Source organism: Theropithecus gelada, chromosome 13 (genome assembly GCF_003255815.1).
Source record: "Theropithecus gelada isolate Dixy chromosome 13, Tgel_1.0, whole genome shotgun sequence".
Classification (NCBI taxonomy): Eukaryota; Metazoa; Chordata; class Mammalia; order Primates; family Cercopithecidae; genus Theropithecus; species Theropithecus gelada.
The window spans coordinates 67402165-67426384 of record NC_037681.1 but is presented as its reverse complement, the minus strand read 5'-3'; the positions used below and the strand labels follow the sequence as shown (position 1 = coordinate 67426384).

Here is a 24220-nt window from a genome sequence, read left to right as displayed (position 1 = left end):
GAGACCAGGAGTTCGAGACTAGCCTGGGCAATATAGCCAGACCCTGTCTCTATTTAAAAGAAATTATTTTTAATTAGCTAGGCATGATGGTATATGCCTATAATCCCAGCTGCAGCTGAAAGCTGCAGTGAGCCATGATTGCACCACTGCACTCCTAAATAAATAAAATTCATAGATTTCAGGGATTAGGACATAAACATCTTTGGGGGCCATTATTCTGTCTACCACGTTGATCAATATGTATTTTCCTTTTTATATACTGTTTGATTTCAATTGCTAGTAAAATGTTTTGTTTAGAATTTTAGTATCCATGTTCATGAGATACGGCTAAATTTTCTCATCTGGAACTGTGTTCACTGGCTTTTGGTCATCAAAATTATGATAGCTTTGTAAATTAATCGGAGAGTATATATATATATTTTTCTTTTCTCCAAAGAGTTTGTATATAGCATTATTTTTCCACTTAGCTATTTATGGGAAGGTTTAAAAAATACTGATTGGATTTCTTTTAAAATTATAGGACTTCAGGCCGGGCGCAGCGGCTCACACCTGTAATCGCAGCACTTTGGGAGGCCAAGGCGGGCGGATCACCTGAGGTCAGTAGTTTGAGACCAGCCTGGTCAACAGGGTGAAACCCTGTCTCTACTAAATATACAAAAATTAGCCGGACGTGGTTGCAGGCGCCTGTAATCCCAGCTACTAGGGAGGCTGAGGCAGGAGAATCGCTTGAACCTGGGAGGCAGAGGTTGCAGTGAGCCGAGATCACGCCATTGCACTCCAGCCTGGGGTACAAGAGCAAGAATTCGTCTCAAAAATAAATAAATAAATAAAAATTATAGGCCTTCAAATTTCCATTTCTTCTTTGGTCAATTTTTGGTAAGTTTTTTTTTTTTTTTCCTAGGAATACATTCCATCTAGCGTTTTACGTTTTAGGCATGAAGTTAACTATAAAATCCGCTTATCTTTTAAGTGTTTGTAGAATTTATAGTGCTATTTGAATTTTCATTACTGGTATTCGTATTCATTATTTGTGCATTATCTCTTTTTAAAATTTTTCTTGATAATTTTCCAGGGATTTATAAATTTTATTACTTTTTTAAAAACAATCAGTTTTTGTTTATAACGATCCTCTCTATTACATGTGCTTTCCACTTCATTAATTTTGTTATCTTTATTTTTTCATTTATCTTATTGTATTCAAGTTTCTTCTATACTTATATAACAGTAGGGAAAGGTTCTAGAGGCACCCAGGCTAGAAGCGTTTTTTTGTTCTGTTTTTTTCTTTTTTTGAGACAGTGTCTCACTCTGTTGCCCCAGGCTGGGGTACATAGTAAAAAAAAACTCCCCCCAAAATCTCATGGCTTTCACCAACTTAGTTTATTTCTCACTCATGCCACCTATTCCACCCAGCTTAGCTGAGTTTTTCTCCACATTTTCACTCTGGGGCTCAAGCTAGCAAAGCAGCCACTGTCTAAAACATTGACAATTATTATGGCAGAAGGAAAAGAGATGATATGGTGAACCGTATGTTGATTCTTAAAACTTCTGTCTAGGTGTGACACAACATTTCTGTACATATTCCACTGACCAGAGGAAGAAATATGACTCGGCCTAACACCAATGCCCAGAGATGGGCAGTGAATCTTTGTGAATAATAATATAGTATCCCATATCTTATTTTTCTAGCTTTTTGCAATTCAATCTCAGCTCATTTTCAGTCTTTCTTATTTTTAAGATATATGCATTTAAGATATACATTTCTGTGTTAGCTGTACCCCATAAGCACTGATACACAGAAATTTTGTTAACATTCAGTTCAAAAATTTTTTACATTTCCTTTATGATATCTTATTTGACCTACGTGTTATTTAGAAGGGCTATTTATTTATTTATTTATGTATTTTGAGACAGGGTCTTGCTCTGTCGCCCAGGCTGGAGTGCAGCTGCGCTATCATAGCTCACTGCAGCCCCAAACTTCTGGGCTCAAGCAATCCTGCCTCAGCCTCCCAAGTAGCTAGGACTACAGCTGCGTATCACCACACCCAGGTAGTTTTTAAATTTTTCCTATAGAGATGGGGTCTGGCTCTGTTGACCAGCCTGTCTCAGAACTCTGGGCCTCAAGCAGTCTTCCTACCTTAGCTTCACAAAGTGCCAGGATTACATGCATAAGCCACTGCACAAAGTCTAGAAGTGTTTTTTTGTTTTGTTTTTTTTCTTTTTTTGAGACAGAGTCTCACTCTGTTGCCCCAGGCTGGGGTGCAGTGGTGCGATCTTGGCTCACTCCAACAGAGAAGTCAGTGAGGTCTTACTTGCATGTAGTTGAAGTCACAGGAGGAGAGGAGAGAATGAGCAAAGACAGTAGTTGAAGAGATAATATCTAAAATTTTCCAGAATCAATGAAAGATTACAAGTTCGGGATCAAAAGAGGTTGAGGCTGCAGTGAGCTGTGATTGCACCACTGCACTCCAGCCTGGGTAATGTTGTCAGACTCTGTTTCAAAAGAAAAAATAAAAAAGTCCAAGGTTTGAAATCATGTAAGTTTATTCACTGGTATAATGCAGTTACACCAGGGGTAGGGGGAGCAGGGAGCTTTAAAAGCCACATTTATTTTGAAATTAAAAAACACTTCTAGTCATGCCTGCAATCCCAGCACTTTGGGAGGTTGAGGCGGGTGGATCACCTGAGGTCAGGAGTTCGAGACCAGCCTGGCCAACATGGCAAAACCCTGTCTCTACTAAAATACAAAAATACAAGAATTAGCCAGGCATGGTGGCAGGTGCCTATAATCTCAGCTACTCAGCAGGGTGAGGTGGGAGAACCGCTTGAACCTGGGAGGCGGAGGTTGCAGTGAGCTGAGATCGCGCCATTGCACTCCAGCCTGGGGGACAAGCGCGAGACTTTGTCTCAACAACAACAAAAAGGAATCTTGTGGAACACATGATTCCTATGCTGAACACATAGGAAGTATGGGTTGTATCCACAAAAGCCACTTTATTTTTATCTTCCATTGACTTTTAATTCCTTTCAATGGGGGTTAACCTGGTCTTTCCCTAGCTAGAATCAATTATTAATGTTGCTTAGGGAAAAATATAAAATAAACATGGGTTTTTTGGGGGGAGGTGGCAGGGGAGAAGTCAGCTTAGGAACTGGTTTGTGAATTGCCTTTTCACATCAAATGAGTCAGTTGATACAGTCAGGTTAATTTATTCTGACCAGGCATGTATCAACATTTTATTGATTGATTGATTGATTGATTGATTGATTGAGCCAGAGTCTCGCTTTGTTGCCCAGGGTGGAGTGCAGTGGTGTGATCTTGGCTCACTGCAACCTCCGCCTCCCAGGTTCAATAGATTCTCCCACCTCAGCCTCCCAAGTAGCCGGGATTACAAGCGCCCGCCACCACGCCTGGCTAATTTTTGTATTTTTAGTAGAGATGGGGTTTCACCATACTGGCCAGGCTAGTCTCGAATTCCTGACCTCAAGTGATCCACCTGCCTTAGCCTCCCAAAGTGCTGGGATTATAGGCATGAGCCACTGCACCCGGCTCAACATATTGTTAAAAAAACCACAAGTGGCTATGGTGGTGCATGCTGGTAGTCCCAGCTACTCAGGACGCTGAGGTGGGAAGATCGCTTAAGCCCAGAAATTCAAATCTAGTCTGGGGAACATAGCGAGACAACCCCCATCACTGAAATAAATTAAATAAATAAATAAATAAATAAATAAATAAATAACAAGTACAGTGCAATGAATAGATCTGTATTATAGAAAAATACTGAAAGCTGAAGGGCAGCAGCCCACATCCCTAAAGGCCAATTTGTTGAAGGATTAGTTAGTTCAATATCCAAGCTATCCCATTTGCCAAACATATGATTTACCAAAAACTAAGAGTACTCTTGAAATTTCCAATGAAGGCTGTGGCATGGTGGCTCACGCTCATAATCCTAGGATTTTGGGAGGCCAAGGAAGGCAGATTGCTTGAGCCCAGAGCTCGAGACCAGCCTGGCCACCATGGTGAAACCTTGTCTCTACAAAAAATACAAAAATTAGCCAGGCGTGGTAGCAGTGTGCCTATAGTCCCAGCTATTCCAGGGCCTGAGGCAGGAGGAATGCTTGAGCCCAGGAGGTTGAGGCCACAGTGCGTTAAGATCATACCACTGCGTTCCAGCCAGGGTGACAGAGTGAGACCCTATCTTGAGGGGAAAAAAAAAAAAAGAAAGAAAGAAAATATCCAATGAATAGTAAGGTACTCTTATGAATATCACATGGAATATTTTTATTCAAGATTTTCCTCAAGTTTTCTTCTCATATTCTATTAAAAACACTCATGCTCAATATATTTTATAATTTTTCTTTAGAATATTATTATACGCACATACAAAATATAAATTCTTCACAAATATGATTATATTCCACAAATGTAAAACCCAAGCTTTCAGTTAATTGGAGAGCTAAGCTCACAAGAAAGTAGGGAAAATTCTCAATATTCAAAAAATTAAGAAGGAGTTAACTTAGTGGAGAGAAAGGAAGAGTGTTGATGAACTGATACTAAAGCTTCCCTGGGGGGTTTACAGTTTTACTGGTTTACAGGGACTTTGAGGTTTTTTTTTTTGGTTCCTTTAGTTGGGTTTTTTTTTTTAAAGAGACAGGATCTCATTCTGTCACCCAGGCTGGAGTGCAGTGGCAGGATCATAGCTCACTGCAGCCTTGACGTCCTGGGCCCAGGCGATCCTCTCATCTCTTCCTCCTGGGTAGCTGGGACTACAGGCCCACACCACCACGCCTGGCTATTTTTCTAAAAATTTTCTATAGGCTGGGGGTGGTGGCTCATGCCTATAATCCCAGCACTTTGGGAGGCTGAGGCGGGTGGATCACCTGAGGTCACGAGTTTGAGGCCAGCCTGGCCAACAAGGTGAAACCCCATCTCTACTAAAAATACAAAAAAAATTAGCCGGGCGCAGTGGCAGGCACCTGCAATCCCAGCTACTCTGGAGGCTGAGGCAGGAGAATCGCTTGAACCTAGGAGGCAGAGGTTGCAGTGAGCTAAAATCGCGCCACTGCACTCCAGCCTGGGGGACAAGAGCGAGACTTTGTCTCAAAAAAAAAAGTTTTTCTATAGAGACAGGGTTGTCCTATGTTGCGCAGGCTGGTCTCAAACTCCTGGACTCAAGCGATTCTCCAGTCTCGGCCTCCCAAGGTGTTAGGATTATAGGCATGAGCCACCACACCTGGCCAACTCTGAGTTTTAATGGAGACTGCAACAAGAGAAGAAATTTGGGATTAAAAAGAGTAAAGAGACAGATCTGATACTTTCATATATGACTAGGACTCTCCAAGGCCTAGACCTTCTGTGATATCGTGAAATATATATTTGGTCTTTGACCCTGTTTTCTAGCATACAACTCCTACAATCCTTAAGAGACTCCGCGGTGATGTCTTCTTGTAAGCTAATGGTTGACTGATGGCTGGCAGACCCCAGGTAACTTCAGAACAGCAGCTCTTTACTGGAAAGACCAAGGTGTGATCAGAAGGTTGGGACTCTCAGCCCCACCTCCAACCCCCAGGGAGGAGAGAGGGGCTGAAGGTTAAGTTGATCACCAATGACTAATGGCTTAGTCATTCGTGCCTATGTAATAAAGCCTCCATAAAAACCCAAAAGAACAGGGTTTGGAGAGCTTCCAGAGAGCTGAACACATGGAGGCTGACAGGAAGATGAATGAGAAGACATTCATGGGCTGGGAGGGTGGTGCATTCCAACTCCATGGGGACAGAAGCACCTGTGCTCAGGACCCTTCCAGACCTCACCCAATGTATCTGTTCATCTGGCTGTTTATTTGTTTTCTTTAAAATAGCCTTTGTAATAAACTGTAATAAAGAGGGAGTCTTGGGAACCCCATCTAGAAGCTGTTCGGTCAGATGTTTTAGGGGCCTTGGACTTGTGACTGGTGGTAAGGAGGGGGCTGTTTTATAAAACTGAACCCTCACCCAGCGGTTTCTGAGGCTATCTCTAGGTAGATGGCATCAGAACTGAATTGAATTGGAGGCCCCCCAGCTGGTGTCTGCTGCAGAATTGATGTGCTTGCTCCAGTGTGGGAAGAGCCCCCCGCCCCTCCCCACATTTTGGTAGAGATGTCTTCCGTGTTTTTTGTTGCTGAGTGAGAGAAACTCTGAGTGGTTTCTACCTCTCACAACTTTAGGGATTGAAGTACCTATGAACCAGAAACAAAACTTGCAGAGATGCACAGAGAAACACAGTAAAGCTGTATGTCTTGGCCTAGCCGCTTGACTGGGAAAAATAAAAATTTCCCCTGAGCATTTATAATTACACTCTGCCCGCACTCAGGTCTGGAGTTTAGTCTAATACTACCTATATAAACCAGGGACCCACAAGTTAAAAAAATAACTAAAAATGTATAGCAGGCAGATAGAAGCTAACATCAAATCTCTTTGAGGAAACACAGCCTTAACCCAGGCCACACAGGACTCCCATAAACAAAGCCCCACTAAAAATGAACTCATCAAAAATTATAAAAATGCTCAAGGAAATAATCCACCATGAGTAATTGCTGAGAAATTCTGAGGAGGAAATGGTATAGGGCTAACACAACATTATAGTATCAGCCTGGCACCAATACTCCACGGTTAAAATCTCCAGGTCATCAGAATCTATGTAAGTAACTAAAGTTGTTGTTTGATGACCCTGGCCAGCCTGCTCAAGGGCACGCTTCACACACTAGAATCTTTGCTGGATGCCAGCTAATCAGCTTTCCTCCACTCAAATATAAAACCAAAAAAACCCAAAAACTTATTGTTCCCAGAATGTCTTTAGTTTTTTATTGTTATTTCTCTCTCTTCTTTTTTTTTTTTTTTTTTTTGAGACTGAGTCTGGCTCTGTCGCCCAGGCTGGAGTGCAGTGGCCGGATCTCAGCTCACTGCAAGCTCCGCCTCCCGGGTTCACGCCATTCTCCTGCCTCAGCCTCCCGAGTAGCTGGGACTACAGGCGCCCGCCACCTCGCCCGGCTAGTTTTTTGTATTTTTTAGTAGAGACGGGGTTTCACCGTGTTAGCCAGGATGGTCTCGATCTCCTGACCTCGTGATCCGCCCGTCTCGGCCTCCCAAAGTGCTGGGATTACAGGCTTGAGCCACCGCGCCCGGCCCTCTCTCTTATTTCTTACAGGGGCCCTCACCCACTGACTAGTGTGGGTCGGCTGCACAGCAGGAGGTAAGCACTGGGTGGGCCAGCGAGCATTACCGCTTGAGCTCTGCCTCCTGTCAGTGTCAGATCAGCGGTGGCAGCATGAGATTCTTATAGGAACGCAAACCCCACTGTGAAGTGTGCATGTGAGGGATCTAGGTTGCACACTCCTTATGAGAATCTAACCAATGCCTGATGATCTGAGGTGGAACAGTTTCATCTTGAAACCACTGTCCCTTTCCCTACCACTTCCATGGAAAAATTGTCTTCCATGAAACCAGTCCCTGGTGCCAAAAAGTTGGGGATTGCTGTCTTATAAATCCTTTTTTTGTTTATATAGTTTAATGGCTATTTTCTTTAAAGTGAGCATATCATTTGCATGAAGATAACTATTGTCTTTGAGTTATGCTTTGACAAGAGACAAGAGTAGACACTATTGCAGGACTAGAGCATAAGAACTTCAGAGAAGAGAATGACTAGACTATGAAGAGAAAGTATCCTTCAAATAACTAAATTAGACTTGCCCCTGAGTATTTCATGTTCTGGGATGCTATTATAATGGTATTTTAAGCATTTCCATTTCTACTTGCTCATTGCTAATATATAGAAATACCATTAATTGTATATTGTGTCCTGTGACATTGCTAAATCAATAGCTCTAGTAGCTTTTTTCTACGTTATTTAGGATTTTCTATGTGCATGATCATATTATCTGTGAATAAAGGTAGTTTTACTTTTTCTTCTTAGTCTGTATGCCTTTTACATCTTGTTCTCTAATGGCTCAAAGCTCTAGTATAATGAATATACTAAAGTATTTTCAATAGTGTTGAAGGTGGACATCCTTGCTTTGTTTCTGATCTTAAGGGAAAAGCATTCAGTCTAAGAATATTAACTGTGGGTTTTTAACAGGTGCCCTGTCAGGTTGAGAGAGTATCCCTCTATTCCCAGTTTGCTGAAAGGTTTTTTTTTTTTTTTTAAATCATGAATAGGGATTAAATTTTGTCAGATGCCTTTTTAAAATTATCATATAGTTTTTCTTATGATCATATATTTCTTTAAGTACCGAAGGAAAAGAACTCTGAAGTTTTGTAGATAGCCACATTTTCATTTTAATGTGAGAGTAATACAGATATCCTCAGGCAGGGGAGACCTCAGAAGTTTGCCACACAAAATTCACAATGAAAATGCCTTTGAAGGAGGTGTTCAAGTAGATAGGCAAGTTCAGGAGAAACTTCAAGAGATATGGGATGTCGGGTGATCAAATTTTTGATAAATGTATCTATTTTTTTTTCTTTTTAAAGGCTAAGACTAAGGCCAGGCATGGTGGCTCACGCCTGTAATCTCAGCACTTTGGGAGGCTGAGAGAGGTGGATCGCCTGAGTTCAGAGTTCGAGACCAGCCTGGCCAACATGGTGAAACCCCATCTCTACTAAAAATACAAAAAATTAGCTGGGTGTGGTCGTGGTTGCCCGTAATCCCAGCTACTTGGGAGGCTGAGGCAGGAGAACTGCTTGAACCCAGGAGGCAAAGAATACAGTGAGCCGAGATCGTGCCACTGTACTCCAGCCTGGGTGACTGAGCAAGACTCCATCTCAAAAAAAGGGTAAGACTGAAGAAGAGAATGTTTATCTAGAATAACTAATGTCAAAAACCCCAAACAAGAACAACATGATGAGAGAAGAGAGGCAGGCAAAAGGGATATTAAGGAATGCTAATTTATGTGACTTAATACATACATTGTGTATTAATGTATACATAATTAATACATATACCTTCCCCCTAACATGAATTTGAAGAAATCAACACAGACTTTTCATTAGGAGTGATGTGTGCTTTGATAAAGTCAGAGATGGAAGAACCAAGGTCATCAAATGCAGATGGCCATCATTTTCACCACCCCAGTTTATAGTATATCTGAATTCAGAACACCACGACACATGCCAACATTCCAAGCTTTTAACACCACAGTTCACCCTTATCAGAAATACGAATAAGGGAGAGAGAAATACAAAGCCCCATCCCAGCTGACAGCAGAGCCTAGAACATGTAACCCATTGAGGTCACCCTCATGCAATGCAAGGGTGACAGAGCAAGACCCTTTCTCTAAAGAAAAGAAACTGCAGTTTTTTTGGTGGCAGTGTATTAAGTTCTCATTTGGAGAATCTGGAAACCGCACCCTTGTTTTTTCCTCTAGTTGTGCAGAACGCACACCTTTTGCATCCTACTCCCTGTTGGAAGGAATTTCAGGGTTCGGAGATTACCACAGGACTGAACAGCAACAGACTGTTGTTGACCAGGCTTGAGATTTTAGGGACACAGGATTACCTCAATCATTTGTTAGACTTCCGATCAATTTCATGTATCGTAATCACAAAGAACTTATCTAAAATCTTATTTATTTATTTAGAGACAGCGTTTAGCTCTTGTTGCCCAGGCTAAAGTGCAATGGTGCGATCTCTGCTCACCTCAACCTCTGACTCCTGGGTTCAAGCAATTCTCCTGCTTCAGCCTCCCAAGTATCTGGGATTACAAGCATGCGCTACCACACCCAGCTAATTTTGTATTTTCAGTAGAGACGGGATTTCACCATGTTGGCCAGGCTGGTCTCGAACTCCTGACCTCAGGTGATTTGCCGCCTCAGCCTCCCAAAGTGCTGGGATTACAGGCATGAGCCACCTCGCCCAGCCTATCTAGTCTTTAAATTGTTTTTATGCAATATTTTTCTATTTATTTTTCCAAATAAGTAATACATAGTTTACAAAATCAAAGCAATACTAAAAAGGTGTAAATTGAAATCTTATTCTCACCCCATTCTCATCCACTCTAGAATCCCCTATATAGGTAAAACATTGTCTTGAGACAATTCAAAACAGCTGAGGAAAGAGATGCCGCCTAGAGGCCATTCTAGTATCTTAGGATGGCCGTCCTATCTCCTGATAAAGCTACCTCTTTGTCTCTACTTGTACTAGTTTCAACCTGAGGACACAAAGTAAATGGGGTATTTCAGCAAGGTTCCAAGTTATGAGACTCTCGGCCAACTTAAATAGTAGGCTGCAGGTAAAGAGATCCTCTCTTACCAAGTCCTTACTTTCTTTAATCTCTGCTTTCAAATTAGTTATTTCTAATCTAGAGTTGCCCCTCTCTTGAAGGAGTTTGCTGAAAGCTACTAAAAAAGGCAATACTCACTAATGTTCCACATTGCTCCTGAGATTTCTCCAAAAATATAGCTTTGGTTGGCACGCAGTCTGTATCCAAGGTCCAGCAAGTAACAGTTTCACTACTGCTTATAAGTGTCACCAACTTTCCAGTTTGAAATAGAGTCTTTTAACACTGGCTACCTTAACCTCCAGTTAGCCAATTCCACATTTTAGTATCTTGTTTTTAGCATCCTGCTGCTGTACCAAATTATTTGCCTGTTAGGAATGGGTTCAGCTACAAGTTACAGAACACCCACCTATAAAATGACTTAATCAAAGGTGGCTTCTCACTCATGGACCATAGCGGGGCAAGAATGGAAGCAGGATGGTCAGTTAGGAAGCTCTCTCTCAAGTAGTCCGGCAGCATCATCTACTACTGGACTAGAATGGTTTAGTGGAGGTGGAAAGAAGTCAAAGACTCAGGATATACTTTGATAGCATCAACAGGCTTTGCTAAAGGATTTAAAGGTAAAGGAATGAGAGAAATCAAGAATAGCGCATAGAATTTTAGCTTGAACAACAGAATAAGTAGCAGTGACATTTACTAAAATGGACAAGACTGAGACAGGTGCAGGTTTGGGGGTGAAAATCAAGATTTTGGGGGGACACATTACGTTTGAGATGCCAGTCTGACATTCATATGGAGACATCAAGTAGGCAGTTATTTACAGGAGTTAGGAATTACACACAGAGGTCACTGTCAGAGAGCCATATTTTGGAGTCATCTATTTATAAATGGTATCTAAAGCATAGGACTAGGTAAACTCACACAGGAAGAGAGGGTAGAGAAGGTGACTCAGGACAGAACCCTGGACACTTTGATATTTATAGGTTGAGAAGCCAATTAAGAAGCCCAAGAAAGGATAACCAGAGAGGTAGCAGGAGGACCCAGAGTGTGTGGTGTCAGAAAACAAGAGAAGAAAGTGTTTCTAAGTGAGAGTGGTTGGCTTTGATAAAACAGTGTTGAGAGGGCAAGTAAAATAAAAACAAGAGATCAAAGAGACCACTAGATTTGCATGGAGATTGCAGTTTCAGTGGTATGGTAGGGGAGAAAATAGAGCAAGTTTATATGTTGATGGGAATTATCTGGTAGAGAGGGAGTGACTGTCGATTCAAGAGAGACGTAACAGAGGATAACATCCATAGGAAAAAAATGAAAGCAATGGCTAGAATGAGGACACTTTATCCATCTACCAGACACTAGCTTCTTGACACTTCATTTGTCTTATTTATATCTCTAGTAGCTCCTAGTAGAGTGCATAGTACATAGAAGATATTCAAGAAATGTTATTGAATTAATGAATAAATGAACAAAGGGAGGGGTGGATGAATGGATGAAGAGATGGATGAATGGCAGGTGCAGGGTAGAAGGAACTAGATCAAACTAACCCAAAGTTCAGAGTAAGGAAAGAAGAATGGGTCTTGAATTAATAGAGTTTCCTCAAAACTTAGGGATTCTTTGTCCCGGTGCGGTGGCTCACCCCTGTAATCCCAGAACTTTGGGAGGCGGAGGTGGTGGGAGAATTGCTTGAACCCAGGAGTTCGAGACGAGCTGAGCAACATGGAGATTCTTTTCTTTAAAAAAAGAAAAAAACATTAGGGATTATGGGATTTTTCTCAGGGATGGGGTGACAGATTTCAATCTCAGATGAAGGTGGGAAAAGGTATGAGACAGTCAATGGCAGTGGCGTTAGCCAACTTTCAAGGCATCTAACTACTTAGCTACTTCCTTTGTCTTTCCTGTCCGGACCCAGGCTCATCTGAAAAACGATTATGCACCTTTATGGACAGAAATGGGAGAAGGGTTTTAAAAAAAACCACGGTCCTGCCGGGCGCGGTGGCTCACGCCTGTAATCCCAGCACTTTGGGAGGCTGAGGCGGGAGGATCAAGAGGTCAGCAGTTCGAGACCAGCCTAGCCAACATAGTGAAACCCCGTCTCTACTAAAAATACAAAAATTAGCCGGGCATGGTGGCGCGCGCCTGTGATCCCAGCTACTCGGGAGGCTGAGGTAGGAGAATAGCTTGAACCTGGGAGGCGGAGGTTGCAGTGAGCCAAGATTACGCCACTGCACTCCAGCCTGGGACAGAGCGAGACACCGTCTCAAAACAAAAAAACGAAACGACCGTCCTACACTATTTATCCATCAGGTTAATAGATACTCACTGAATGTTAATCTTGTATAGGAGCACAGGTGTAAGGGCAGGATTATACAGGGATGATGTTTTCGTTTCCCTATTTGTTCGTGAGTCTGTTTTTAAGTAATTTGTCCTCTCTTGAATGACAAAAGCTGCTGACTTCACGAACGGTACAGGGAAAGTGGTATTTGAACTGGGTCGCATAGTCTTGCTGGGACTCCTGTGGAAGCGAACAGGTAGGTACAGCAGCTGCCGCAACTTGTGCAGTGGGGCTGGCAGAAGCTGGAAGCAGGCAATCTTGAAACGTAGCGTCCAAGGCCGGCTCCAGCGTGTTCTGGTCATTTCATCAGGAAGGAATTAGCATTCCTATTATCTTTCTTCCCAACTTGCTGCAGGACGAACCAAGAGACCTGAACCAACAGCCCTGTATAGCAGAGGTGGAGCGGAGTTGGGAGCCGGCTTTGGAGTCCGCCCCATCCGGATCCGCCATCCTACGTCGCACGTGGAACTACGTCCCTGAGGGCTTCCGGGCCCCTAGGGCGTCCAGCGGCCCAACTGGAGTGGAGCCGAGTGTCGCCCTCGGGAAAGCAGGTAGAGGAACTACGTCAGTCCTGCCTGTGCTGGGCGCGGGCCCATTACACGTGGACTCACGCGAGCCTTCCTCACAGCCCGCCGTCGCGCAGCGGGAGGGGCCCGGCGGCGCCAATGGGCGAGCGGTAGGGAGCGCGCGTGCGCAGGCTAGGTTGGGGGGGGGGGGGGGCGGGGCGAGGCCGAGGAAGAGCGTTCTGGGGACGGGGGCTGGTGAGGCTCATGTTGGAGGGCTTCGCGTCTGCCTCGGAGACCGTAAGGGTGAGTGAACTAGCGCACAGTCCTCAGCGGGCGGGATCCCGGCGCCTCTCCTTTGGGCTGGGGGCTTGGGCTCAAGATGAGAGGCTGGAGCGGTCTAGGGGCGGGGGCTGGGCCCCCAGGCGGTCTCGGGACGCTTAAACGGCTAGGAGCACGGCCTGTCTCCCAGGGCGGAAGCCTGTGCCCCATCTGGGCTCTGGAGCCAGACGGGGCCGGCTGGGCAGATCTCCGCCCCCTTCGCTGGTCCCTGGGGGCCCCAGGATCGGCCTGTGGGACCAGCTGTGTCGGGTGGACACTGCTCCTGGCCCGGACCAAAAGCAGCGGGCTGGAGGCGTTACTCTCCATCTGCTCCTTGTTCCCCCATCTCCCTCTGGGGGAAACCTCGGGTCCTGTCGTGCCCGGCGGGGGAAGCTGATCTCCTATTGTATTCCCTCTCTGGGCATGGCAGTGCCATCCACCCAGGTGCCCAAGCCAGAACTGGGCATCATTCTCACTTGCTGCACTTCTTTACCCACCCACATCTAATCCCTCGCAAAGCTGTCTTGGATACGTTCATTCTCCAGTCCCATCCCCCTACCCTACCTAGTTCAGGCCACCTTTTCTCCTCTGAACTACTTCGGTGTCTTCCTGATGATGCCTGCATCTCTTCTTCATCCTTACAGTTTGTACTATACAGAGAGGCTAGAGCTGTGGTCTTAAAACAGAAATCTGATCATGTCATCAGAACCGTCCCCCTCTTCCCTTACCACCCTTCGTTGGATTCTCATTGCTTTTCCAAGCTCTTGAACAGAGCTTACAAAGCCCTTCATGACCTGTCTTCTTTTAACTTTAGATTCATTTGTCTCCACTCTACTGTGTCTTCAACCATACTGTATCTTTTTTGGTTCTTGGATCAGAACAAGTTCCTTCTGGGTTTACATGTTCCTTCAATATGTTCGTCATGTCTGAGGCACTGTCCTTTGGTTGAAATAATCCTTCTTATCCTTCATGTGTTATTTCAGTTGTGAGTTGGTGATTTGGTGGTACCCCATGGGTGTCTGCCTGCTGGTCTCTCTTTTCTGCCAGGTTGTAATCTGTGTGAGAGGAGTTTATCGAGGTCATATTACTATCTTCAGCACCTTGTGCTATTAGTACGGTAATTAAATGTATAAATGAAGCATGGGTGCTCCTTGGGCTCCCTAGATGAACAGATAGATCAAGTTACTAATATTAAATACCTGCTCAACCCTCAGTCCGTGTAGAGGTTTCTTTAGCCTAGAAAGTTGGTTATTTTCTTGCCTTTGTTGCAGAACCATAACAGGGGTAAGTGAGAAAGTACTGGTCAGTTTTTCTTTGGCATTGGCTGTGGGTACAGGATGTCTGGATGTTGGTGAGTGTGGCTGCTTTGGGTTTGAATTCTTAACCAAGGGCCCCTGATCTGAGGGAGAAGCTGCTACTAGCTGCTGGCAGGAAGGCTGGCCCCAAACTCTTAGTGCTGATAGGACTGATAACACAACAGGAGGGAAGGGTTGGGCCAGGTCAAACCACTGGAAGTCCCCAAAGGAAGTTCCAACTTAGGCTAGATCTGCTGTGGGATAGGGAACCATACACCTAGGTGCCAAGACTCACTGCCCTGATTCAACCATGAGCCAGGTCAGCTCAGCAGAAATCAATAAGGTAAATGAGAGACAGAGGAGCGAGGGTCCTGACTCTCAGAGAGGGAGAAAAAGAGAAAAATGGAAAAGGAGAACAACCTGTGATCGTATGTTCAGGTCAAATGAGTGTGAGAGGCTGCAGACTGAGGTCGGATGAGAGATCAATTGGTGTTGGCTGGAAGAATCCTGAGGTGACATTTGAACCTGTCCTGGAAGGAAGGTGGAGATGGACAGATGGAACCAGTAGGAGGGGAGGCTGTGGTCCAGGAAGAGGCTGGCAGAGCAGGAAGGGAGCACTGTAACAGCCAAGGCACTGGGAGGCGCACTGCTGCTGATGGTCCAGCACTGCCGTCCCAGGACTGAGGCTGCGCCTTGTGAGGGCTGTCTCAAGGTATGGGTTGTGCTCTGAAGTCCCTTTGCAGAAATCTCTCCTCCCTTGCGTTTTTCTTCAGCCTGGCCTTTATAATTTCCTAAAGAAGGCCAATGAGCTGGGGCTTATCTTCAGGCTGTTTGCCCATGGCCTTGAGCTAAGTAGTTAGAGCATGGATGATGCAACCTGTTATTTGGGCAGAGGGAGTTGCTTATGCTTTCTTTTGACTGTCAGCAGTTTAATTTGTTATGTGGCAGTTAGATTCCCTGTTTTCTATCTTTTCCTCCCTTGCCTGCCTTCCTTCCTTTCTTCCTCTCTCTTTTTTTTCTTTTTTTTTTAATTAGAGAGGGAGTTTCGCCATGTTGTCCAGGCTGGTCTTGAACTCCTGGGCTCAAGTGATTCACTTGCCTCAGCCTCTCAAAGTATTAAGATTACAGGCATGAGCCACCGTGCCCAGCCTGATTTCCTGTTTTCAATGTACCGCTTGGAGGAATTTTTTTTCTGTATGTTTATCGATTTGGCTTTTGTTACATTCCAATAGTTAGAAACCTGCAACACCAAACCAAAATGAGACAAGTTCAAAAATCAGTGGTTCTTGGCCTTTATCCTGCCTCCCTTAAAGAAGGGATAATTTGGACTCATAGTTACTATATTATTAATCACTTGGTTGCTTTTTGATGTTATCTAAATAGAATTTCCCCCGCCCCCGACACACACACACCAAATGGATATGTTAAGCATCCAATCACATAGTTGGAGGAAATGGTGCCATGGGTTCCATGATAGATATCTCCAAAAGAAAAGTTTCATCTTCAGTTACAGTGACATTAAAAATTGGCAGCATATCTGCAAAGGTGGTCCCCCCAGCTCCCCAAGGACCATGGCACACAGGCTAAGAACGAGCAGCTTCTGTTCCAGGCACTGTGCCTCATACTAGGAATGTGGATTCAGTCCAAGTCCTCTCGAAGCCCGTCCAGCAAGGGGCACTGACAAGTAATCAGGCAGTTTTTCAAGAATTCATTAACACACAAGAAAACAAAAGGAAAAAAAAAAGAATTCATTTGCAGCTGTCATCACTTGTGGACAGGAGCGTTCTGAACGGAAGCACTTGGGAGCCTGCAGGAAGAATACCTACGCTAGACTTGGAAAGGCCTCACTAGAGGAAGAGACATTTGATGTAAATGAGTCTAAAAGGCTTAGGAGGAGCTGGATTCCCTTCTCTGATCCTTCCTGTCCCAGAACTCTAAGATGTGTGGTCAGAACAAGTTGTTCTGCTATGGCCTAGGCAGTCACTGCTAGGAGTTACCTGAAGCCTTGTTTTCTGGTACCAGGTACAGTGGCAGTGGCCTTATCAGGGTCTGGACACTTTTTTTTTTTAAATTTTTTTGAGACAGTCTCATTCTGTTGCCCAGGTTGGAGTACAGTAGTGTGATCTTGGCTCACAGCAACCTCTGTCTCCTCTGTCTCCTGGGTTCAAGCAATTCTTGTGCCTCAGCCTCCCAAATAGCTGGGATTACAGGTACACGCCACCACGCCCAGCAAATTTTTTTTGTATTTTTAGTAGAGAGGGGTTTCACCGTGTTAGCCAGGCCGGTCTCAAACTCCTGACCTCAAGTGATCTGCCCACCTCGGCCTTCCAAAGTGCTGGGATCATAGACGTGAGCCATTGTTCCTGGCCAAGGTCTGGGCACTTTTATTTGGTAAAATTGGAAGTGTCGTTTCTGTTTCTAAATTATTTTCTGGAGATAAGAATTAACCGGAAACTCCTTTTGTATCCCATCCATATAGTATTGGGACAAAATTATGGGATAGATTACATTGAATACATATTCATAAAAAAATGTAGCGATTGCAAGCTCCGCCTTCCTGGTTCACGCCTTTCTCTTGCCTCAGCCTCCCGAGTAGCTGGGACTACAGGCCCTCGTCACCACACCTGGCTAATTTTTATTTTTGTATTTTTAGTAGAGATGGGGTTTCACCATGTTAGCCAGGATGGTCTCAACTCCTGACCTCATGATCCACCCACCTTGGCCTCCCAAAGTGCTGGGATTACAGGCGTAAGCCACCGCGCCCGGCCGAAAATCACAATTCTAATCTCATGTCTCAAGATAATTTTTGTTATTAGTGTATGAAATACACATTTTTATTTTACAAAAGTGTAATATTATTTATAGCTTTTTTGCAGCCTGTTCTTTTTCATTCAATATATATTGAGCATTCTTTCCTATTACGTATGACAGATTGCTTTTTTTTTTTTTTAACTACGGGTATGAAAGGTCTGAGATGGCCGGGCACGGTGGCTCAAGCACTTTGGGAGGCCAAGGCGGGTGGATCACCTGAGATCTGGAGTTCGAGATCAGCCTGGACAACATGGTGAATCCCTGTCTCTACTAAAAATACAAAAATTAGCTGGATGTGGTGACACACACCTGTAATCCCAGCTATTCTGGAGGCTGAGGCAGGAGAATTGCTTGAACCTGGGAGGCAGAGGGTGCAGTGAGCCAAGATTGTGCCACTGCACTCCAGCCTGGCGACAGAGCAAGACTCCGTCTCAAAAAAGTAAAAATTAAAAAATAAAAGGTCTGAGACAGATTGCATTTCGATGTCACTGTTTAGGAGTAGACTAGATTCTAGGTGCTTTTTAGAATCTTGGAAGTTTCTTTCTTTTTTTGGTAGTGGGGGACACGGTCTCACTCTGTTACCCAGGCTAGAGTATACTGCAGCCTTGAACTCCTGGGCTCAAGCAATCTTCCCATCTCAGCCTCCTGAGTGGCTGGGACTATAGGAGTGCACTGCTACGCTCAGCTAATTTTTTTTTTTTTTTTTTTTTAGAGATAGGGTCTCGCTGTGTTGTCCAGGCTGATCTCAAACTCCTGGCCTCAAGCGATCCTCCTGCCTCAGCCTCCCAAGGTGCTGGGATTATAGGTATGAGCCAGCATGCCTGGCCTATCCTGGAAGTTAGACATCCCAGTGACCATTGTCCCCTTTAAGGAGGGGGCCATGGGAAGCAATACTGGTAATGGGAAAAATGGATTTGGGAAATTTTTCTAAGTGTTGTAGGGTGGCACACTCACACTCTCAGGGTTCTGCCCCGAGAGCCTTTTAGGATGGGTAAGAGGGGCTATAACACCTCTACCTCCCAACCCCAGGCACAGAGACAGCTGCAGCTTCGCAGCTGAGCCCTGTGTGTAGCGTGTGTAAGGGGATGACCAGTGCCTTATGGTTTGTTTTTACCACTGCTGGTTTGGGGCTGTGGACTACAATTGGCCTATTAGAAATCCCTGGCCTTGTTATCTAGCAGAATCTGTTTTGCCTTTTGGGAAGCGAGTGTTTGGTCAGGTCTTTTGTTTTTGTATGTAGGTCACCTGGCTACCCTTCACCTTCCTTTTTGAGGTCAGTCTGTCAGCCCTAGGACAGACCAAGACTTTCCATTGAATCAACAATTATTAAAGGCCTGCCTGACTCTTGGCAGGTAATACTGGTGGGATTAAAGTTCTCCCTGCCCTCTGAGAACTTGCTCTGTAGCTGACTGTGTCATCTTATTGACCACAATTCCAAGTGTGGCCAAACCCTGGGAGTCCCTGATAGAATCCTGATTTCTCTGTAACTTTCCTTTCCAGTGCCCGCTCACCGTGGTTAAGTTACTTGCTACTGTCACCGACCAGGAGGTACAGAAGGAGGAGTTAAGGTGTTCTCCTTGTCCACTGCTGCAGACCTTGATCTGACCCGCCTTACCACTTCCCTTGGCTACCATGCTTCTGCCTCTAGTCTTGCTTTTGCCACTTCATGCCTTCCCCGCTATGCCGCCAGATGAGTCATTCTGAAACCAAGCTCTGATCTCACCTCCCATTCACGAATTGTAAGTGACTGTCCTCTTTCTCTGCAGGAGATGTCAAGCCCTGGCCTAGTGTGCAAAGCCATGTCCAGTGCAGCCTGTCTAACCCTTGGAGCCACCTCTGTCCTGTCTGCTTTCTACCCTCTAGGCTGCAGCCCAGCTGAACTACTTGTAGTTTCTTTCCCGCTTGTGGGCACCTGCCACTCTGCTCCCACCATTCCTGTGGTCCTTCAGTCCCTGCATATCTGTCCAGACCCAGCTGCAGTGTCACCAGCTCAATCAGCCTTCTCTGATTTTCCTTCACCCAGAGGAGATTTCTTCCCCTGAACTCCTAGAGGGTTTTCTCTTTCTCCGATATTCTGGTATAACTTGCTGGCTGCCTTTCCTGGTGCTCTTGGTAGAAAATATTTCTTTCAGTGGACTGTAGCTTCTGGGAGGCAGGAATAATCTTCCATTCCCTTCAAGCTTTCACGTGTTGCTTGGCACTCTGCAGGCACTTCAGGAAACCTCATGAGCCTTCCCCTGCCATTTGAGTGACTTGGAGTGCCCAGGGCCATCCCGTAGTCTCAAAGCAGAGCTGGCATTGGGCCCTGTTTGACAAGCTCTCTTCCTAACCTCACTGCTTCATCAGGTTTCCCAGGATCATGCCATGTCAAGCCCTGAACGAAACCTTGGCTCTGATGCTCTGCCTTCCTCTTCTGTGTTTCCCGTCTCACAGATATTGATGACCATGAGATCCCTGCTCAGAACCCCCTTCCTGTGTGGCCTGCTCTGGGCCTTTTGTGCCCCAGGCACCAGGGCTGAGGAGCCTGCAGCCAGCTTCTCCCAACCCGGCAGCATGGGCCTGGATAAGAACACAGTGCACGACCAAGAGTACGTATTCAGCCCGGGCTGTGGTCCAGGGGCCTTCCCATCATCTGCAGCTGAGCCAGCAGCAAGGGCATGCTCAGTCCTCCTTTCCTTCTTCCTGTTTCTATGACTCCTTGACATTCTTCAAGGATGATTCTTATTCCTTATTGCCACCTCTAAGTCAGGTATTCTTTTTTCATCATTGTATCACAGGTGGAAGATCTTTAGGCCCAAATGGGACAAATTACTTGTCTGAATCCAGTCTCTCCTTTTTTCACCACAGACAGACACACACACATACAAATAGACACACAGGTACACATACACAGTCGTAGTAGCAGAATTCGGAAAATAGCTAAGGTTTCTTGACTATAACAAGACCTTTTTTTAATCAACACGTTCAAACATTGAATCATTTCTTGTAGCTTTTGTCTTGCACCAGTTAGCCTCACGCATTACACTCAGTTATCCTTTGTTTTTAAGGCTGGGTGCAGTGGCTCACACCTGTAATCCCAGTGCTTTGAGAGGCTGAGGCAGGTGGATTGCTTGAGCCCAGGAATTCGAGACCAGCCTATGCAATATAGGGAAACCCTGTCTCTACTAAAAAATTAAAAAATTAGCTGGGTGTGGCAGTACATGCCTATGGTCCCAGCTGCTTGGGGGGCTAAAGTAGGAGAGTCACCTGAGCTTGGGAAGTTGAGGCTACAGTGAGCCGAGATCACGCTCCTGCACTCCAGCCTGGGTGGCAGAGTGAGTCCCTGTCTCAAAAAAAAAAAAAAAAAAAATTGTTTTAAAAGACATATTTTTAAATTGGTGGCCTGAATATGTTATAACAAAGTTTTAATAATAAAGGGGAAAGAACACCCTAAATCTGCCAGCATAACAGATGGTCTGTTTGACTTTCCCTGCTCCTGTCAAGGCCCTGTCTGTCTATCTCTATGTAATCCTCGAGTGTGGTCTGCCATTGCTGGTGTTTTTCTGAGCTGGAGGAAGTTTAAGAACTTGAACTTTTCAGAGTCCTTAAGATTTCAGCGTGATCCCCGTGTCTCTGCCAATTGGCCTGAACCTGACTGTTGATTTTTAGGCATATCATGGAACATCTAGAAGGTGTCATCAACAAACCAGAGGCGGAGATGTCACCACAAGAACTGCAGCTCCATTACTTCAAAATGCATGATTATGATGGCAATAATTTGCTTGATGGCTTAGAACTCTCCACAGCCATCACTCATGTCCATAAGGAGGTAGGTGTGGCGGTGGTTTGGGGGGCTATATCACAGAAAGGCCTCCCTTTGTTAATTTGGTCCCTCGTCTTGTTGACTTGTGTTGTCCTTATGTGCCAAGAGTGCTGCTTCTCCACTGGGCATGGTGGCTCACATCTGTAATCCCAGCACTTTGGGAGGCCAAAGTGGATCACTTGAGCCAGGAGTTCAAGACCAGCCTTGGCAATATAGTGAGACCCTATCTCTACAAAACAAACAAAACAAAAATTAAAAAAATTAGCCAGGCCTGGTAGCACATGCCTGTAGTTCCAAGTACTCAGGAGGCCAAGGTGGGAGGATTGCTTGAGTCCAGGATGTCGAGGCTATAGTGAGCCATAATCATGCCACTGCACTTCAGCCTGGGCAACAGAGCGAGGCCTTGTCTCAAAAAAAGAAAAAGAAAAGAAAGAAAGGTGCTGCTGCTGCTTTCTCCTCTGTGTTCTGCCTCTTTCTGTTCAGCGATCCTTCCGGAAAAGGATAACTTGCAGAGGCAGAAGTCCCAGGGCTGGGCATTTGTATCTTTAAGTGCTACAGGCATTACTGTTACACACCAGAGTATGAGAGTTAGTACCTAAAAGACAGACCGCATTCAAACTGCAGAGCAAGGGAGAAGTTATTTCATTTGGGAAGAATGGTGAATTGAGACCAAGGGATTCAGGGACATGGCAGTAATTGAGGGCTATGTGATACTGTACAGTGCTCCAAAGTTTCTGAAGCACTTTCAAGTAGGTTAGAGATCTCGTTGGATCTTTGCAATCTTGAGTAGGCAGTGGCAGGCATTGTTAATACTTCCATTTGCAGTGGCACGTGCCCATAGTCCCAGCTACTCATGAGGCTGAAGTAGGAGGATCACTTGAGCCTGAGAGGTTGAGGCTGCGGCAAGCTGCGATCTTGCCACTGAACTCCAGCCTGGGCAATAGAGCAAGACCCTGTCTCAGAAAACAAAAAACAAACAAAACCCTCCCGTTTTCTAGGTGAGGAAACTGAAATCAAGATCTTGTGCCAGGCTAAGCACAGTGGCTCATGCCTGTTATCCCAGCACTTTGGGAGGTTGAGGCAGGAGGATCGCTTGAGTCCAGGAGTTCAAGACCAACCTGGGCAGCATGGCGATATCCCATCTCTACAAAAATTAGCTGGGCATAGTGATGCTCGCCTATAGTCCCAGCTGCTGGCGTGACGGGGGTGGGAGGGTAGTCTGGAGGAACATCTGAGCCTGGGAGGTCGAGGCTGGAGTGAGCTGTGATCATGCTATTGGACTCCAGCCTGGGTGACAGAGTCAGACCCTGTCTCCAAAAAAAAAAAACAAATCCTTGTGCCTCCATGTTTAATGTCATTCCCCTTCTGCCACACTGCCCTCTATAGAGAGGAAGCAAGGCAAAGTCAGCCAGGTGGGTGGGATTACATTGGCTGCTAGGAGTGCAGGTGAGGTTTGAAGGCAGCAAGGAGCATGAACGGTTTTGCCCAGGAGAATGGCATTATTTAGGGAAGATCCTTGGCTGTGGGAGACACACCAAAGAACATGAGGAGAGACTAATGTTAGGCGGAGGAATTAGCGTTCGGCAGTCCTGGCAGATGAGGATGGTGGTGGTAATAGGAAAGGGAAGGGTGAATGTGGGAGATGTGACAAAGGAAGAACCAGCCAAGGATGTGAGCGGCCTCAGCCCACTATCCCTGGTCTTGGAGCATGGGAAATACTTTCTCCTCAAAGATCGTAACAGGTTCTGCTGATCAGCAGTGCCTTCTTCCTCTTGTTTTGATGCCAACTTGTTGTCCAATTCGTCACTATTTCTATTTTATCAGGCAAATTTGTGCACAGAACTGACCCTCAGGAGGACTGGCACTTTTCCAATTAAAAAAGAATGAGCCGTAATGAAACAAATAAGCAAAAGCCTATTTCGAAGGGCCTTCTTTTGTCTGGCAAATGTAATTTCTCAACTGGATTATTATAAATTGACTCAATAATATATATTCTCTCTCTCTCTATATATATATATATGTATATATGTGTGTGTGTGTGTATATATTCCTAGAAGTCGCCCCATACTCCATTGAAAGTTTTTGGACACATATGAGCGTGGACATTTGTTTTGTTTTTCTTTTTTTTTTAATAAACACTGCCCATGAAAGAACATGGATATTTTGGACATTAGCTAAGCACTTCTTCTGATAAAATGTGCAACTCATCATTGTTTAATTTGTATTTTGTAGGAAGGGAGTGAACAGGCACCACTAATGAGCGAAGATGAACTGATTAACATAATAGATGGTGTTTTGAGAGATGATGACAAGAACAATGATGGATACATTGACTATGCTGAATTTGCAAAATCACTGCAATAGATGTTATTTGGCCATCTCCTGGTTATATGCACATGTGACCCGTGAAAATGTGATTGAACACTTTAGTAATGCAAAATAACTCATTTCCAACTACTGCTGCAGCATTTTGGTAAAAACCTGTAGCTATTTGTTACACTGGGGTGAGAAGAGATAAGAGAAATGAAAGAGAAGAGAAATGGGACATCTAATAGTCCCTAAGTGCTGTTAAATACCTTATTGGACAAGGGCTTGCTTAAAGCATCTGTATTAGTCTGTTTTGATGCTGCTGATAAAGACATACCGGAGACTGGGAAGAAAAAGAGTACTTGGACTTACAGTTCCACATGGCTGGGGAGGCCTCAGAATCATGGCGGGAGGCAAAAGGTGCTTCTTACATGTCGGCAAGAGAAAATGAGGAAGAAGCAAAAGCAGAAACCCCTGATAAACCATCAGATCTTGTGAAATTTATTCACTATCACGAGAATAGCACAGGAAAGACTGGCCCCGATGATTCAATTACCTCCCCTGGGTCCCTCCCACAACACGTGGGAATTCTGAGAGAGACAATTTCAAGCT

At 44.9% G+C, this 24220-nt stretch overlaps 2 protein-coding genes across 11 annotated transcripts in view; one reads left to right on the top strand and one right to left on the bottom strand.

Moving 5' to 3' along the window:
* TTC7A (tetratricopeptide repeat domain 7A) overlaps positions 1–13230 on the bottom strand; it is a 159331-nt gene extending 146101 nt beyond the window's left edge. The window contains exons 1-2 of the mRNA XM_025405656.1: positions 12558–13230; positions 11874–11967 (exon numbers count right to left, since the gene is read on the bottom strand). Coding sequence (XP_025261441.1) covers positions 11874–11955 — 82 coding nt within the window. The 5' untranslated portion in view covers positions 11956–11967; positions 12558–13230. The remainder of the gene's footprint in view (positions 1–11873; positions 11968–12557) is intronic.
* Positions 1–23964, top strand: part of MCFD2 (multiple coagulation factor deficiency 2) — a 35496-nt gene extending 11532 nt beyond the window's left edge. The window contains exons 1-6 of one of the 10 annotated variants that reach the window (XM_025405665.1): positions 13283–13378; positions 17345–17351; positions 18218–18304; positions 19933–20087; positions 21148–21307; positions 23534–23899. In XM_025405665.1, the coding sequence (XP_025261450.1) occupies positions 19939–20087; positions 21148–21307; positions 23534–23665 (441 nt within the window). In that variant the 5' untranslated portion in view covers positions 13283–13378; positions 17345–17351; positions 18218–18304; positions 19933–19938 and the 3' untranslated portion in view covers positions 23666–23899. Of the gene's footprint in view, positions 1–13014; positions 13121–13233; positions 13379–14981; positions 15401–17344; positions 17352–18217; positions 18305–19932; positions 20088–21147; positions 21711–23533 lie in introns of those variants that run through there. The other 9 variants (XM_025405666.1, XM_025405664.1, XM_025405661.1 and 6 more) reach the window with 9 other exon arrangements.
* Positions 23965–24220: the final 256 nt, after the last annotated feature.